Source organism: Sturnira hondurensis, unplaced genomic scaffold, assembly GCF_014824575.4.
Source record: "Sturnira hondurensis isolate 20B ecotype Veracruz unplaced genomic scaffold, ASM1482457v3 Scaffold0008196, whole genome shotgun sequence".
Classification (NCBI taxonomy): Eukaryota; Metazoa; Chordata; class Mammalia; order Chiroptera; family Phyllostomidae; genus Sturnira; species Sturnira hondurensis.
In genome coordinates, this window is record NW_028080827.1 from 19,932,147 (window position 1) to 19,950,849 (window position 18,703).

Below are 18,703 nucleotides of genomic sequence, written 5' to 3' on the forward strand. Positions count from 1 at the left end.
GACCTTTCAGTCTGGGGGGCAGCACCCAACCACTGAGCCACACCGGTCAGGGCGCTCTTCTGCTTTAAACATCATAGCTAATGGTGTGTTTGGCGCTGCCCTCAGGGGTTAGATTGCCTGGATTTCGCATTTTGGCTGGAATCATCCGTCTTTTCATAAATGGGATTACTTTTCCAACTTAGCCTCTTCTTTGACAGACAGGAGTGAGGAGTCTTCATTAAAACTAATAAACACAATTATTAAAGTAAATCAGACAGTCCCTCAAAGAGAATTTGTAAAGAAAACCAATATGTGCATAAAATGGGGTCTTTTATTAATCCTTGAGAACCGTTAATCACTGTGTTTCATGCAAGCCTGACTTCATCCTCGGGCTTTATTGGAATGCCTCTTTCGACTTCTCAGGGCTCCTTCTCTGGCAGTCAGACCCCTTATGGGATGGCTCTCAACACTTCATCACTCAGCTGGCTTTGGGTCTCAGTTTTCTGTCCACTTAAAGCAAAACACCCCTGTAGTGTTTCGTAGCTGCTTTTTTCAGAACTGCTAGATAAATTATTCTGGTGACTGACTTCCCTCAGTTTTGAGCTGAAATAATCAGTAAGAGATTTCATAGAATTCTAGAATTCCAGACTCTCTTGTTGTAAGTAGCCTTAGAGATTCAAGTCTGGTTTTGAGAGCTTAGAGAACTCTTCATTGTTGTTGTTCCTGATGTGGAGAGACCGCCATTTTAATGGTTCTTTTGGGATCCATATCCTCTCTTTATGAATTATAAAAAGAATTTTCCCCTGTTTTACCAAACTCCAAGCACTTCCATACAGCATGTGAACAGTGTCGTTTGAGGTCTTGTTCATGTTAAAATTTGGGGATGAGCAGCTCCCCCACCCCCTGTAACCTCCGTCTCTGTGGCCAGCTCTGGTGGAGGAATGAGGTGCACAAAAACTGCTTTGTTGAGGTTGGAAGTGCTCCCAAGTTCAGGACTTTATCAAGAACAAATCAGTTCAGCTCACATCTAACCAGAGAATTTGAGTTGGCTTTCAAACAAAAATGTAAAGTGCTCTCATGTCTGTTAATATGCAACATTATAGTCCTTTATACTATGTCTGATTTTCCCCTTTGTTTCTTGAATTTGTAAGAAAAAATTTTGACTTAACCTTGAAAATACTAGTTTCTAGAACCTATGTAGAAACAAAACTAGAATGGCAGTTTTCCTCCAATTTGGCTTTATAGGTTCTGTAACTTAAATAAAAAAGAAAAGATCCCTGGCTTTTTTGGCTCACTTGGTAGGATCGTTGTCCCATGGACCAAAAGGTTGTGAACTTGAACCTGGTCAGGGCACATACCCAGGTTGTGGGTTCAATCCCCGGTTGGGGCATGTATGAGAAGGCAGCTGAGCACTGTTTCCCTCTCGCATTGATGTTTCTCTCCCTCTCTCCATTTTACTTTCTCTAAAAGCAGTGAAAAAAATTGTCTTCAGGTAAGGATAAAAAGAGAAAACAAGAAAGAAGGGAAATGATAGATTCCTGTATATACTTTGTATGTGCAGCATTCCTAGGAATGTGCTACCCTTGTTACTGAACATGACTGTTGTGTGCCTCGTATACTGAAAGTAGGCAGCTCTTGGTAGCATAATGCCAACAGTGACTTTGGTTTCTACCTATGTAGATATTTACATAGGTAGAAACTGAGACTTGAGGATACTGATTTACATTCCATTGGGGAACTCTCTGCAGGTGAACCAGGATCCAGGAATAAATGCTTTGGAGACAAAAACCCCAGCAAGAGCTGTAGGCTTGATCTCTAAGGTGGGCTGGCTCAAGTGCTGGTTTCTATCATGATGTCAGATTGCTACTGGCTACTGAAGAGAAAAAGGAAGTAGCATTTTGCTTGAAATAGGCTAATTGGGAACAACACAAGCTCCCTCCTAGGGTTCCCAGAGCCTGGTCAGTGAACAGCGGGATATCTTCAGAACTGCCACTGGACAAGAGGGAGGGCTGGTGGGGGAAGAGCCTTGTGCTGAACGGAACTGGTGCTGTCTTTCAGTAAGAATCCCCAGAGTGTGTGATGTAAGCTTATTCTCTTTATGAAGAGGGATTCGTCTGTTTCTCCAGGACTGGGATCAGTTTCTCTGCATCTGATCAAATCAGCACTTAGATACCCAAGACTGACCACATTAAATAAATAGCATGTTTGATTTAATAAGTGTACCAGAGCTGAGACATCCAAATGAAAGAAGCGGCCCCATGCAAGTTTCTCTGGAAGGCTGATACTTCTTCCAGCACTGCTGCTGCTATTCTAAATGTTTTTGGCATTTTTCTTTGAGCTTTACAGTTAGTCTACCACATAAGGTGTTCTCCTGTTGACAGATCTTTATCTTTAGCAAGACAAAGTAGCTAGCTAAATATTTAGAAATAGCCAAAAGTCATTCTGAGTTCTGCTTGACAGGTTAGTGTAGGTGAGTGATCGGGAAGATAATTTCGTTCAGGGTTAAAAGTGAGATCCCATGTTTTCACGTGGTCTGTCTTCTAGTTCTTAAAGCAGGTTATGAACAGGATATTTCAAAACTATTTCGAATAAGAGAAGTATAGTTGAAATACATACATTGTTTCTGGATGTGGCTGCTTTGATGATATACTTAGTCAAATTTATACATTCTGGTTATATATTTTGTAGTCTTATTATCCTCTAATTTCAAGACTGTTTCAAAATATCACGAATCACCATATGAGAGTTCCCAGTGCACATGAAACTGTTCAGAAAGAGAAAGAGCTACTAGGTAGGGCAGAATATGGGAAGAATTGTGTTAGAATTGATTTGCAAGTCAACTTTATATAAGGCTCCCAGTTTTTCCTTTTGTAAAAAGGGAATAATAATCAAGGCACACTATCCACATTATAGGATCGTTGTGAGGTTTTTCAAGAAGTAATTTACTGCATGTGAAGCACAAATCATAATGCCTTTTGTGTATAATGGTGTTGAATAAATGTTAGTCATTTTTATCATGCTGTTGTGACATGTTGGTGTGCCTGGAAGAGAGGAAGAAAAACAGTACAGACAGTGGAACAGGCCTGGCCTGTCTCTGGTTTTTACAGTTCTCCCAACCAAATCTGTTTTAGTCATACTCCTAAATATAAGTCATGAATGGCATGAGCCATATTTTAATTTGCAGCTGTTCCTAAAATCTTAATTATTTATTGAGATTCTGATTGTATTCTCAACAACAACAACAAAAAACCCCCCGGCAAACCTCAGTATTCCCCAAAATAGGATGTTGAGGATTTGGGTATCAGTTTGTAAAAACTAAGTGCATCCTCTTTCCAGCTGATGTGGTTTTTGTACATTAGAAAATGCAAATCTTATTACTTGCATTCTGTTGCTTTTTAAACAGATGAAGATGAAGATGGTGATCGAATTACAGTGAGAAGTGATGAAGAAATGAAGGCAATGCTGTCATATGTAAGTATATTACAAATGAGGACTATCTTAAAAATGTTACTGTAATCGAAGATGCTGTTTCTTGGCAGAGTGAGGATATAAAAGTAAATCACAGTTGCCATAACATTTTTCTATGTAGCGTATAAGGTTTTCAAGGATTTCCTTATGTGAAAGTTAAGGGCATTCTTTCCAAAAGACACTTACTGATCATATCATGAACATTAAGAATAATGCATCTTAATGACTGTTGCATTAGGTATGGTGCAGACTAAATGGACTATCAATTTCCTGTATTTTTTATGCAGTACTTAAAGTAACGGCTCATTAAAAATGAACCCCTGGGCTCTAAAAAATTTTTCAAAATCTACTTTCGACTGGAGATCTCTTTCACCCTTCCAAACAGACTATAGTTATTATGTAGCTGCAGGCTTCATATGGATGCATGATTTAAAGATGTACTCCCAGCTATTCTACCACCCCTGCACCCACCCTGAGATGAACTACTCTGGGGTTACTTACTGAATCAAAGTGATTTAAATATATCCGGAAATGGCTTCTCTTTTGTGTTTTGGATTTCAGTGAAATTTTACATTAATGTTTCAGGACTGAGTAGATAAAAAGAAAAGACTGCATTTCTAAAACTTTAATATTAAGTTTAAAAAATTCAGCTATAATGTAGAAACATACACCTTCCCTGAGCCCTGATTTACGCTTTCCTCATTTTGTTTTATTCCCTCTTATTTGTCTTATTTTGTTTTATTTGAGTTTGCCATGCATTTATAAAACCTTCTCTGCTGGCCTGGTGGAGACAGCAGTGGACTGGAAGGAGACCACTGCTCTCTTCTGGCGTCCTGGCCTTAGGCGAATCACTTAACCTTTCTGTGCTGTAGTTGCCTCATCTGTCAATTGTGGATAATAATACTTGTCCTTTCTGTGGCACAGGGTCATTGTAAGGATCAAATGGGGGAATAGCCTTGAAAGCCCTTTGCAAACACAGACGTTCTATACAAATGCAAAGTGGTGTTGTGGTGGAAATGATAGACTCGGGGCCTTGCTTTTCAGTGAGGCTCTAATCTTAGCCAACAGTTAGGTTGTAGGGTTTTGATAGACTTCAGCGTCAACCCAAGGTGTTGTTTCATCGTAATGAAACCTATAAAATATCTGTGTGGGTTTCCGCCAATAGTTTTAATTTAGGGTAGGAGGAAAGAGAACAAGAAGAATGGCATGATTAACAGAGCGTTGCATTTAGAGCTGCACAGAGTAGGAAAAGTCAATTTCCCATTGACTTCCCATTAACTTCTCTGAGAGTCCTTGTGCTTTGAGAATTTAGACCAGGGCTCATCAGCACCTTGAAAGGCAGAGTAGGATGGTCTACTGAGGGGTCTAGCACTGGTATTGATTGCTCACTCTCCTGAGAATGTGACATGCTTATTTTTAGAAAACACACACACATAGATGGGTTCCAGTTTTTTCATACACGTCCATTGCAGAGTGCATTACTGACATCGGTGTGCTTTCATTATGTCTGGGCTCCACTGAACCACATTGGTGTTTTAAAATAATCTACTTTGGGGAAGATCTGGCAAATCGTGCCTTTTAAAGAATGTTGCTGCATGTGATCATAATGATAATAATAGTTATTTCTGTTTTGTAGGTGCTTGGTCTGTATTCTAGATGCTTATGGTAGTTTCATTGGTTTTAATAATCACTCTGTGAGGTAGATATTATCATTCCTGGTTTTTAGATGAGGAAGCTGTGGTTAACAGACATGCCGAAGGTCGTGTACTAATGAATTTGAATGCGGAATTTAAGTTCAGTTTCTCCTTATGCCAAAGCCCGTGATCCTTTACCGTTTTACACTGTTTGTCTCCTGTCCACCCCTTGCACATTAGTATTGGGATCTTCCTATGTTACCACCACTATTAAATGCTGAATGATTCATGTTTATATAACACCTTATATAGCTATCATATGCATTCCTTATGATTTGTGCTTATTCTCTCAAATGCAGTGTTTATGTTGGTGTTGTAGGAAAATATTAGAGTTATGTAATTATCTTTAAACTTAAAAAGTTTCTCCACTTTCCTGAGAATCTGAACAGAAATCATCTAGCTCATTAATCCAGCTGTTTGGATTTCATGAACTAATCAATTTTTCATTTTCAGGTTGGAGGATAGATATAGGCCTGGCAACATTTAATTTTGCCAAATAAAAACATTAATATGTAAACTAATAAAATTATCTACTGTTAACCATTATTTTGTTAATAAAGAAAAAGTGGGAGTTATTTAAAGATTAAAACATTGGGCATTACATAATCTCAAAAGTAAAGGTGACAATTAAAGTGAGGAAATTTAGTTTTAGTGTAAGAACTCAGTGCACTAACTATTCTTTGTATTAACTTGCTATGGAGGGTGAAACTTTTTAAAGGAACTGGTAGTGGTCTGTGGACTGTGGTCAGGCTGATTGGGCCCAGATTTTCTTATTCATTCACTTAACAAATATTTAGAGGTGGAACCTGAGGCACCCAAAGAATTTTAACTGAAAGTAGATCTCCACTCTTCTCATTCTGAGTGCTTGAGCCAAGTATTTTTAAGTGAAAATATCCCTGAGGGATGAGTTTTAAGTCATTTAAAACCTAAATGGATTTTTGTTCTCTTGTGTGTTGCAGTAGCCCTTGCCCTCACACGACCTTTGTTTATGCAGCGTCAGGCTCTGAATTACATGTAGAAAATGGAGAGGAAGAGAAGCCCTTTCGCAAAGATCAAAAACAACACTGTTGGCTGTCATTTTGATCTGTCTTGGTTATCATGGTTGAAATTCCTTTTTGTTCCAATTCTGCCATCAAGAGAACCATTTAGACCTAATCTTACAATAGGTTTTGGTAGATAGTCCTCAGTTGCCAAACTGTTATTAAAAACCTGCACTGGTCTTTATTTTTAGGTTCAATTTGGCTCTGAAAAACTTTGATTCCAGGATTGGATGCTAACATAGGAAGATACTGACAGATGACCACGTATTTACTGTGAAACAAACAAACAAAAAACCTAACAAAACAGCTTAGTTTTTCATGTAGTCAGTATTTTACAGCCACCTTAGTATTTCTTTCACGTAGGCAAAGTGAAACTCAAGACACTTTACCATAAATCCTTTAATTATTCTTTTCCATTGATTACAAAGGTTACATGGGCGAACAACATGAACCTCTGCCTAAAGTTTATTTAAGAATTTCAATGTCTAAAGTGTAACTTGCAGAATTACTTTTTAAAAAAATCCATTGGATACAAGCATTTTCTGGCCTTGGACCAACAGTAGCATAAGTTTTCTTTTTTCTTTTTTTATTAGTAATTTAAACAGATTTTTTTGTATTAGACCTGAAAATGTTGCCTTTTTAATTGAAAACTTATCAATTATTTAAATTGTTAGCAGCCTTAGGCTGTTAATTTTATGTGTGCCGTAACAATGGCGTCCGGCGGTTTTTGATACGTGTGACGCATGGAGTATCGAGTTGTCAGGGCAGTAGGCTGCTGTGTGCCATTTAAATAGTAACCAACATATTAAATCTGTTATCACACATTGGTATCGTTTTATGTAGTTACTTAGAAGTTGTGTTTTCTTCATTAGATATATTTTTAAGAGATAATGAGAAGAAAACAAAGCTATAATAAATTGTCTTTAAGAAAATTTAACGTAATTTGGTCTCCAAGGAGATATTTAATGTATTGAGAGAATTCAGCAGCCAAGTGTTATTACCAGTGCAATAGCTCTCTGCATTTTGTTATGAGTTTGTGTTAATCAACAATCTGTTTTTATAGTGTAGTTCCTTGTAAGTTATGTCGTTAGAATATTCCACTTCTGGGATTATGGAGTTTGCGCTGACATTATTGTACCTGTTTTAATTCCTCCATATTGTATTTTTTAGATTAGAATTTGAGATGCTTTATTAGGAGAAAAATAAACCCAAACTGCATATTCTGAACACTGAATACATGATTATTGCTAATTTTTTAAAGGACCCTGTTAAAAATTCCCTTAATGTGGTGTACATTTGTTTTGTTTTGTTTTCTCTGTCGTTGTAGAAAGAGTAAAGATAGTATGCTGCCTTTCTCCTTCCATCTCCTTCCATCTCTCGTTTGGTAGTGCTGGTTGCCTTTCCTTACAGCATCAAACAGCAGTGCTGGGCCTTGTTTACTGGTTCATCTTAAGCTTTATCTATCACTGAGGTCCAGTTATATACCAGGGCATTATTTTAATGTTAACCTCTGCTTTGGGGTGATCTTCCATTGAGAAGAAGCAGTATGTCTTACTTTTGTAAATGGATGCATGTTTGTTTCTGCTCAGTCCTATATCTAATAAAGGATTACACCATTTTTCTCGATACTGAGGCGCTTGTATAAGTGTAGCACAGTAGTAACAAGAATAATTTTCTTCATTTTGCCCACTGTCTCTTTATATCATTTTTTCCCACATTGCCAGAAACATATGGGATGAGTTTAACTGTAATGCCTCTAGTTATGGCTAAGCCCTTGTATTTTAGTGGAGTGTAACTATACAGGGTACACTTGAGCACAGTGCACCCTGTTGGATGTTGAGTATCATGAGGAAAAGTACTTTTTGACCTCTGTAGCACTTGGTAAATTGAGATATGATGAGCTTTATCCTACCTAGCATGCATAACTTGGAGATTGCAGAGTTGGAAGGGAGGTCTAGAGGTCTTGTCCAACCATTTCATTTTACAGAGAAGGAAACAGAGGTCCAGAGAGATCAGATTGAATTGGAGGTCACTTTGGTGATAAATGGGAAGGTCTAGACACAGAACCAGGTCCTTGGCTCCCAGCCTCTTCATTCCTGGTGGTTTCAGGTGATGTTTTTGTTTTGGCATCTATTGAGGTAATATTATTAATATCATTGGATATAAAAAGTACTCTGTGAGCTTCTAAAGTTTTTAAGATTTTCTCTTTACCTTTTAGGCCCAGTTTTACCCCAAAATTTCTTGCCCAGTTAGGAGTTGAACATATAACAGCTGCAGGGCCTTTGCTATTAGAAAGTTTCCATTGAAGAGCAAAGAGATTGAAAAAGCTCATTTTGCTCAGTGCTTTTAAATATTCCTCATATTAAGTAGGTCTACTTTGAACTTATGTTGTAAGTAGAAAACCAGCTCAGTCGAAATCAGCTCAGTCTCCGGTGAGCACCCACTCCCCTGATTCAGTGCCAGTCCATCCAAACAAACTGATGGTAAAGGCATTCTCCTAGCAGGGTGGAGGAATGGTGAAAAGAGTGAGAAACTGAAGGAATAAATAAATTGTCTTGGAGATAATAATAACATGCTCTAAGCTGTAAGTAAAGTTTTTGTTTGTTGTTCTCTCATTCTAGTCAATGAATAAAGCATTTTTTATGAAGCTGATTATTTTAACTCCCTCCTCTATTTTGTCTGGGACTTTTGGAATATCTAGAACTAGTGATAAAAAATGTAGCAGCCCCTTATTTAGCCCCTGTCGTGAAATATCTTGTGGCACCTATATTGGCAAGAAGCAGAAGCACACTCATATTTACATTAGAACAATGGGTTTGTCATGAGGCTCATGGTAACAAAGGAAAAATGAGCCCAAGGAGGCCTCAGCCACAGCAGCTCCTCTGTTTCATCATCAGTGTGGCTGTGCTCCCAGTTCAGCTGAGGGTGACCTGTAGGTTGATTCTGCTAGGGTCCCGTGTTACCCAAGCCAGCACGAAGGAGCAGGACCATGTTGTACTTCACTTGTCCCTTGGGGACTATGGCTGGGGGCTCCTCTTCAAAGGAGATGGTGGGCCTCTGGCAGCAGGATTGCTGTGGGGCATCACCAAGGTGTGAGGCCCTGGCCAGCAGCTGCTAATGAGCCACTGTGCCCTCTGGGCCAGTTTTACTGGAAACAGGAGGGGTCGTTTCTTCATATTGGAAACAAGAGGGATGGTTCTTCATATATCTGAAAAGTGAGTACAAACTTGCTACAATAAAGTTAGAGGAACTCAGTAAATTATTATCAACCTGGAAAATAGATCCAAAAGGGCATAAACTGATATATAATTAACATACAACATTAAATTAGTTTCAGGTGTACAACATAGTGATTTGACATTTATGTACCTTACGATGTGATTGCCATGACAAGTGTAGTAACAATGTTATTGTGATATGGACTATAGTTCCTGTGCCGTACATCCTGTGACTTATATATTTTATAACTGAAGTTTGTACCTCTTAAACCCCTTTGCCCGCTCTCTCATTCCAACAACCCCCTCCCTCTGGCAGCCATTAGTTTGTTCTCTGTATCTATGAGTCTGTTTCTGTTTTGTTCTGTCTTTTTTTTTCACAGTGTGTCTAAGTGAAACCATATAGTATTTTTGTCTTTTTCCGTCTGACTTATTTCCTTTAGCATAATATCCTCTAAGTCCATTTATGCAGTTGCAAGTGGCAAGACTTTATTCTTTTTTATGGCTTAGTAATTTTCCATTGTATTTATTGGGTTGGCCAAAAAGTTTGTTTGATTTTTTCTGTAAGATGGTTCTGGTAGCACTCACCTGTCTTTAACTTCATTTGAAACAGTTTTGTTAAATTGTATTGTAATAACTGCTAATCAGAGTGCGTTTAAAAAATACTTAATCAAAATTGAAGATGGAAGACAATACACATTTTTGGCATATTATACTTTATTATTTCAAGAAAGGTAAGAATGTAACTGAAATGCAAAAAACGATTTGTGCATTGTATGGAGAAGGTGCTGTGACTGATCAAACATGCCAAAAGTGGTTTGCAAAGTTTTGTGCTGAAGATTTCTTACTGGATGATGCTCCATGGTCTAGTAGGCCAGTCAAAGTTGATGTGATCAAATCAAGGCATTAATTGAGAATGATCAACATTTTATCATGTGGGAGATAGCCAACATACTCAAAATATCCTAATCAATAAAGTTAATTGGTGAAATGAAAAACGTATCTTTCTTTTATGAAAAAAATATATGGACTTTTTGGCCAACCCAGTATGTCACCACATTCTTTATCAATTCGTCTCTTCATAGACACCCAGGCTGCTTCCATATCTTGGCTATTGTAAATAATACTGTAATGAACATAGGGGTCTATATACCTTTCAAATTAAGAGTTTTTTTTCCTTCAGATAAATACCCAGAAGTGGAATTGCTGGGTTGTATGATAGTTATATTTTAAATTTTTTGAAGACACTCCATACTGTTTTCCATAATGGCTGCACCAATTTACAATCCCACCCACACTGCACAAGGGTTCCTTTTTCTTCACATCCTCATCAAGACTTGTTTTCATTCATTCATTCATTCCTCCATTCATACATTCATGCAGTCCTCCCTCACCCAAAGACATTTTTTCATTGTGTGCAGAGAGAGAGGAATAGGGAGAGAGAGAAGAGAAACATTGATGTGGGAGAGAAACATCAATTGGTTGCCTTTTCATTTGTGCCCTGACTGGGGATAGAACTTGTGACCTTTTGGTCTGCACGAGGATGCTCCAGCCAGCTGAGCTGCACAGGCCAGAACTGATTTATTTATTTATTTAACAGGGTAGCAGTAGGCAGGATCTTTATCAAAGCACTATTGGAACTGGCTAACTAAGCAGTCTGTTTGTGAGGCAGTGTCCCATTTGGCTTGCTGTCTGCATGGCCTGATGGTCCTGTTTTATTTAAGTGGCAGGTTCCCTGAAGCTACCATTTAAACTTCTACTTTAGAAGTTTAGTAGAATTGCTGCAGCCTAGCAATAGGTGAGAGGTTAGTGTAGTCACTGCCTCAAGCTAACTGTGGTGATGACTCTGAAAGCTTCAGCCGAGAGGATCCTACAAGTTTTGGACCCATTGCTGAATACAAATTTAAACTCCTCTGCAAATGCGCATTACCTCAAACTTGTCCAAGTTGAATTTCATCTGTTGTTGGCTGCCCAAACCTCTGTTAAGACCATCTGGAGCTCTGCAACATCCTTCATGGTTTTACTGTCCAAAACAAATAGTGTTGTCATTAAACTTGGCCAAATTACTGTCTTTTTCATTTTCAAATCATTAATAAATACATCTATCCAATAACAATAGCCTATACACAGGCCCCAGAGTTGTTTCCGTCAGCCTTTCACTGAGCACTTTTCGTTGTGCTTTATTGTCATCTGGTTAATCCAGGACCACGTGCGGCTCTTTGGTCTAGGGTCATTTAAGGAAGAGCATGGGCGCACTGTAGTTACCTCAGCAGGGGTAGTGAGGAGGGTGAGGAGAGGGGGGGCCTGAAGCCAGGTAAGCAGGTAAGTCTTGTGACTATTAATTTTGGTGTTCAAAACAGATTGGCTCTGTGTGCTGTTTTCCACCACTGGAGCAGTTGTGTGCTTCCTAAAAGGCCAGCGTCACAGAGGGAAAGCCTCTCGATGTGAAGTACAAGAAGTAACTGAGAGGAGGCATGACAGATGACACATCTGAGCAGTGTTGTAATTGAATTTGTAGTTATTTGACAGAGTTAAGATTGTTGGGTTCTTCACTGGGAAAACTAATAAATTAACTATGGACTGCAAATAGCTGGTTAGTTTATTGATTATTGCTGTAATTACTGACCGAGCTACATATAATGGGGTATGCTTGCAGTATTGACAAAACAGAAATTCGAAACTTTTATCATTGCTAGGAAAAAACCAGCCTGCTGTTCCTTATAAGTTGAAATGCTGTGCTAATTATGTTGTCTGTTAGAAGGCATGCTAGGAGGGATTTAGGAAACTGTTGTGTTATAAATGTGTAGAATAATAAATAAACCCTTTTTGATAGGCAGGGCTTGCCACGGAGGAATTTAGAAGGCATGGCCAACGAGAGTGGTTATCACGTCTGTCACTAGTTCCCATCTGCCGCCTTCCCTTAAACATCTGGGGACCACCTATTATGTGTGAGGCACAGCGGTAGGCATTGTTCGGCAGTGTCTGTTTAGGTTTGGAGGACACAGACCTTTTTGAAAATGTGGAAAATTATTTATTCTTTTCCCAGAAAATTTACACAATGTGACATTCAGATAATTTTAGGAACTTACAGATTTCCTAAGGCTCATTTAGGCCACATGTTAGTACCACTGCATTAAGGGAAAATACACGAGGCATGGTCTCTGCCGTTGATGAACTTTCAGAAAAGAAACAATGCTCCTTATAATAGCCCTTTTACTTATTTTATTATATATAGTACTGTAGTAATTGAGGGAAAGGGAAGGGATACTGACCCAGCCTTTGTAAATTAATTACTTAGATTCTTGTATTTCTTTCTGTACTTGGTCTAAAAATTTCAGTAATCTTGTTTAGTGGTTTCTCTGTCACCCTATTGTTATAAACACTTTCTTCTATGTACTATTACTTGGAAGTGGGAGGGTCATACACTGTGCCTACTTCCAGATGTGTTTCAGGTACTTTATAAGAAGGTGTCTCTATACCAGCTCCTTTGATTTTGATCTTCCCAACACCTTGATGAGGCGAGCAAGGAAGGTAATTTTCCCATTTTTACAGCTGAGGTTACTGAGGCACAAACAAACCACATACCTTTGTCAAGGTCACACAGCCAGTAAATGTCCCTGAGATCACTCACTCCTTGATTTGTCAACTTATTTGTATGGCCCATTTTTCACACAGTAAATATTTGTGGGATGGCAGCTGTCTGGTGAAGGGCTGTGCCAGGCAGTGGAGGTGCAGTGAACACATACATAGTTTATTTCTTGAAGGAACTCATGGTCAGGTCGGGGAGATGAACACAAAAGGAAGCAGTGCTCATCGTGGGAGGATGAGGAGAGCTCATAATTACCAGGCCGAGCGGTAAATACCATAAAAAGTTTAAGCGTTAGATGCTCAGTGAGCACAAAGAAGGAGCATCTGACCTAGCTTTGGGGACGGAGAAGCCTTCCTGAAGAGGGTGATGCCTGGGTGGAGTAAGCTAGGATAAGGGGACTGGGAAGGGTGTTTTGGGCAGAGAAAAGAGTATAATTAAAGGCTCATGTGAAAGGATGCCTGGTGCATTCGGGACAAGCTATTGTGACTCAGTGTGGTACGGGCAATGAGTGAGGGGAGAAGGAAAGATAGGAGATGAAATTGGCAGGAAGGTGGGCTAGATCACGAAGGGCCCTAGCTTGAGGGATTTGAGAAGATGCAGAGTGAATAGGACTGGTGATTGAGGGTGGGAGAAGAAGGAAAGAGAGATGCTCTGGATAACTTCCAGATACTTGGCTCGGAAAACTAGGTCATTGTGGTGTGATTTACTGAGATGGTGAACCAAGGTGGCAGGAGACAGGTCTAGGGCATGAAGGAGGGGTGGGAAAGGTAGGGACCTGTTGAATTCGTGGAGCCTTTGGACAACCAATTGGGTGTTTTGAATTTTAGGAGAGAAATCTGGGCTGAAAATAAAGATTTGTGATTCATCAGCTCCTAATTAGTCTCAATGACTCCTCTGGTAATTGAAACCTTTGAAGTGGCTGCAGTTAACTTAAGGAGAGTCTAAAATAAGAAGAAAAGGTTGATGAACAACCGTGGGGAACTCCAGCATTTAAAGGAGGGGCAGGGGGAAAGAACCACTTGCAGGCAAGTGGGGCGGTTAGGGAGGTAGGGAAACCATAGAGAGTCACTGAAAAAGAGGGCGCGGCCCCTGATCAGTGCAGGAACCTTTGCAGTGCGCCATGCTGCCTCCCGGTACAGTCCAGCCTCTGAAAGGACAGGGGACGTGGCCCAGCCCACACAGAGTATGAATGAGGAAGCTAAGTCTTCACCAGCTCAGCAGTCCACCCAGTAGCTCACTTTATTTAGTTAAATGTTTAGAGGTATGAGAAATATGAGATAACTTGCCTTTTGGCTCTTAGAGGCATTTCATGTTCATAACATTTCATGTTCTGAGTGCATGGACTAGAATGAAAGAAGTATTTTTCTTTCTTTTTTTGAAAAGATTTTATTTCTTTATTTTTAGAGAGAGGGAAGGGAATGGAGGGAGAAAGAGAGAAACATCAGTGTGTGGTTGCCTCTCAGGTGGCCCCCATTGGGGACCTAGCCCAAAACCCAGACATGTGCCCTGCCTGGGAATCAAACTGGTGACCCTTTGGTTTGAAGCCTGCGCTCAATCCACTGAACCACACCAGCCAGGGCAAGAAGTGTTTTTCTTGATTCACTGATAAAACCTTCATTTTGTCTGTGAAATATAGGAGTGATGATCCTCTCAGAATAGAATAGGGTTGTGACAAATTAAGTGAATAAGCATAATATGTAGTGCTGAGCCTATACACAGTAGGTATTCAATGAGTGATAGTCACTTCTCTGTGTGTGTTGCTCTCTCTTTGTCTCTCTCCTTTCTCTCTCCTAATAGAAAACTAGTGCCTTGTTAAATTAAACTGCTGTTTTGGAACTGGAGTTTCTCATATGGCAGATTTCCATGAAGAAAAAAATGTTGTAATTATTGATTGAATTGTGCTGTTAGAGTTAGAATTGGGTTCATAACAAATAGGAATATCGTTTGATAAACTTGCAAACAAAACAAAGCCAAAAATTGTACTTGCTATCCCCTAGTTGATTCTGGCCCTCCGTTTCAAATTAATTAGATTTTTGGATAACTGTGCTAAACTTTGTCACATCCTTATTAAAATTGTTTAAGGATTTTGAAGAGCATCTCAGAGGGGCTCTGAAACTACTCTGAATCTGGTTCTGGAGATTCTATTAGCAATCACAAAACTGATTAATCTTTTACTCAGTTAGCTTATTGATTATTGCTGCAATTACTACATGTAATGGATTCTGCAAGGAACACCAGCAGAAAACATGTTTTATAACTGCTGCTGATACATTCAATTTGAGCACAACACTGCATACTTTTTATACATATTTCTGTATTTTTAAGTGCTAGAGCACTTCTCAAACAGTGTTGTGTTTAATATTGTTACAGTATTAAGTGGATCACTTTTAATTTCTCAACTACTAATGCATTATGGTTTACAATGTGCCTTCACTAATTCTATTGCTATTGTTTAATTTCGAGCTTCACACTAATCATATGTCATAGAATAGATCTTTTTACTCTCATTTGGAGGAACCTAAGGTTCACTGAGGTTAAATGATTTTTTGAAGGCCATTACAAGTTAGTAAGTGGCAGAGTCAAGTTGGACCCCATTTCAAGCAATACATATTTATCCTGCACCTACTGTATGCAGGGATTTGTATTGGGGGTAATGGAAGCTAAGATAGGATTATAGACAGTAAGGTAAGGAAGTTATTTAGGTAACTTCAATTTACAACTTCATTAGTGTTATAATGGTTCACTTTGTTACTTTTCTGTCTGAACCGTGATAAGCAACTCGGCATACAGGATTTAGGCTTTTGTTTGGTTGGTTAGTTGTTTTTTCAGTTTGTTTTTGTCTAGTAGAAGTCTGTCATCATTGTTTATCTTTTATCACTATTTGGGACAAAATGGGAAAGAATCCCTTTAAAGGGAGATCACATAAAAACATCGAGAGGGTTGAGATCTGCAGCTTATTAAATGCTGTCTTAGGTTTTCTCACGTGAGTCCCACATTAGAGCTGTGGACAGGCGCCACCTTCATTTCACAGACTAGGAGACCGAGGAACAGTGCTTCCTCTCGGGGGGGCTGTGTGGGAACACGGCTGGTGCCGAGACGCCTGGGGTGGAGCCCTCTGACTCCTTCAAGTTCCTTCTCACTTTACTGGTGGTCCCTCAGCACTTCTCTGTTCCAGGAGGTACTGTTTGTGGCCCTGCATTTTATCCTGTCCCTTAGGGAGTGCCATGTAAGCAGTAGCCTGAGCTCCCAGGCCTGGCGCCTTTTTTGGTGGCCCCCTGGTCCTTCCCAGGCCTGTTCCTCAGAGGTCATTTGCCTGGAGTAGGCCCAAGCCATGGGCTTAATCACTGCCCTTTATAGTTTGTCCTTGGGGGTGAAGTCCTTTACTATGCGGAACACAGATTCTCTGTCAGTACAAACACAGATCAAACCCAGTATTTCAGGAGAAAATCTTCCCTGGGTTTGGAAGAAGTGTAGAAAACAAAATACAAATCATAACTACTTGGTTTAGAGAAACTGGCAAGTGGCATACTTAATACTGTCACGGTGACTGAGTTAATTATATAGTACAAAGAGATGTCTATAGATTACAAAAAATTTTGACAGTGATTATAATATATATATATATATATATATACATATATATATATATATATAGTATACTGGTTGATTTGGCACAGGTCTGAAATGAAAGGGAAACCATTCTTTTAAAATATATGTATTTTAATTCTTACTCAAGGAAATTTGTTTTTCATTGCTTTCAGAAAGAGAAGGAGGGAGAGAAACATTAATTGGTTGCCTCCTGAATGCACCCAAACTGGGGAACAAACCCACCACCTGGGTATGTGCCCCGACCAAGATTCAAACCTGCAACCTTTCTGTTACAGGATGATGCTCCAACCAACTGAGCCACACCAGCCAGGGCAAAGGGAAGCCATTTTTTAAAAATTTATTTTGTGAGGTAAATAAATAAAGTTGGAAAACAGGTCAATTTCATGCATGCAAGGTTTTATAGTAGAAAAAACGCATTGCCTCGTCTGACCCTTTGCATTGGAGGTGGTTTGCGTTCAGCCTTGACCACAGCACCGGTTGCAGACAACTCAATAATTAATGTGTTAGGTAAAGCATAAGGATATTATATTTGTTTTGATTTTAGGACTGTGGTGAAGTAGTAGCTGAAATTACTAACCTATTGTACATAGCAGTTAATTAAAGAAAAGCATTAACTATAGGTGAATGCCGCCGCTGCTGTTGTCTTGTATCAGTATAAAAAGGCAGTAATTTTTTTGACAGCCACTGATTGGAAAGTTGCTCGCAGCCTTCCAGAAGCAAGTGGGTACATGCTGTGGATCAATAACCGGCAAATTTTCCATTAAAAAGAATACCTGAGCAATGTTCCAAATAGCCACTGGCATCTTAATTTTCCGTGGAAACCTCAAGCTCTGGTGTGCCTGGAACAAGTCATTTTCGGACAATTTTTCCAGACTACTTGTTAACAGTTATTGCTGTCCCAAAAGGTTGACAGCCTGCATGATTGATATTTCATTTACTTGTCATCACTGTTTGAGTAATGGCGAGCGCTGTATTTCTGTGGTTTTAAGGAAAAGAGTCTCCTGAAAGACATGAACCTTAGAATGTATTGCAGAGAATGTCCCGTGTGTTTATGCTGCATGTATATAAGCTTTTACGTACATAGAAGGAGAGGATCAGGCTCCTTTACAGGCCGGAAGCCCTTGGAGAGCAGGGCACACTCATGTCAGTCTGTGTCTGTCGAAAATCCATCTTCACTTTGTTTTCAGGGCCAAGAGCCTTAGCCATGAGAACTTACGATTTCCAAGACGATGTAGCAATGATTCTCTTTATTATTAAGGGAAAAAACTTGATCTTGTAATAATATAAAGTACATAAGAGCAATAAGATATATGACTATATCTTCTAAAAAGAAACTTAAGAGTGTCAGCAAATAACAGTCAAGGAAAAATTTTCTGAAAATGTACTAGTAGATATAACATCTACTACTATATGCATTACTACATCTGTGGGTTTTTAATATAAAAACAGCAAGGCTTAAAGGGGAGTCCTGCTCTGCAACAGCCCCTGAAACATGAAACCAGTGGTTTTCGTTGTTGATATTTTGCCACCAAGAGCCTCACTTCGTTGTTTGTCAAGTTTAAGGACATTAGGGCCCAGGGAGCGATCTCCAGGTTGGGCGGACATAGGCTCACTGATGAGCTTATCAGGAAAACTGGGAATTGGGCTAGAATATAACCTACTGAATGAATCTGTGTTTCTGAAGGAGTGTGAAAGCTTTTCCACTTGGGACTTTATTTTTTGTGTGCAGAATTTTAAAGTGAAATTTGATCTGTACAAAAGTATTTATAAGATTAAATCATAAAAAGTATGTTTGCTTGCAACTGGGCTGCCTTTTTATCTAACGGTCCTGTCATCTTTGGATAGATCATATCCTGTTTGCTCGTCCCACAGTCTCTGTGACCTAGATGTCCATTGTCTGTAAATTTTATACACAAATACAATATGTGTAATTAACTGTCAGAGGACTCCAAGCTAAGTGTGAGGCATCTTTAGTTTGCTTTGCAAAATCCAGGGAAAAAGAATAAGAGGCAATTTGAGAAATTTCCGCTAAAATGCTTTGTGGTTTTTTTTTTAATATGTGTCATTTTCAAAATACTTCTGCAGATCAAATACTGATCTAAAGTCCTG

The 18,703-nt window shown here is 39.2% G+C and overlaps 1 protein-coding gene across 3 annotated transcripts in view; it reads left to right on the plus strand.

Annotated features, from left to right (window-relative positions):
• MAP2K5 (mitogen-activated protein kinase kinase 5) overlaps positions 1-18,703 on the plus strand; it is a 264,505-nt gene that overhangs the window by 19,071 nt on the left and 226,731 nt on the right. For all 3 annotated transcript variants that reach the window (XM_037054215.1, XM_037054214.1, XM_037054213.1), the window contains exon 3: positions 3,383-3,450. In XM_037054215.1, coding sequence (XP_036910110.1) covers positions 3,383-3,450 — 68 coding nt within the window. The remainder of the gene's footprint in view (positions 1-3,382; positions 3,451-18,703) is intronic.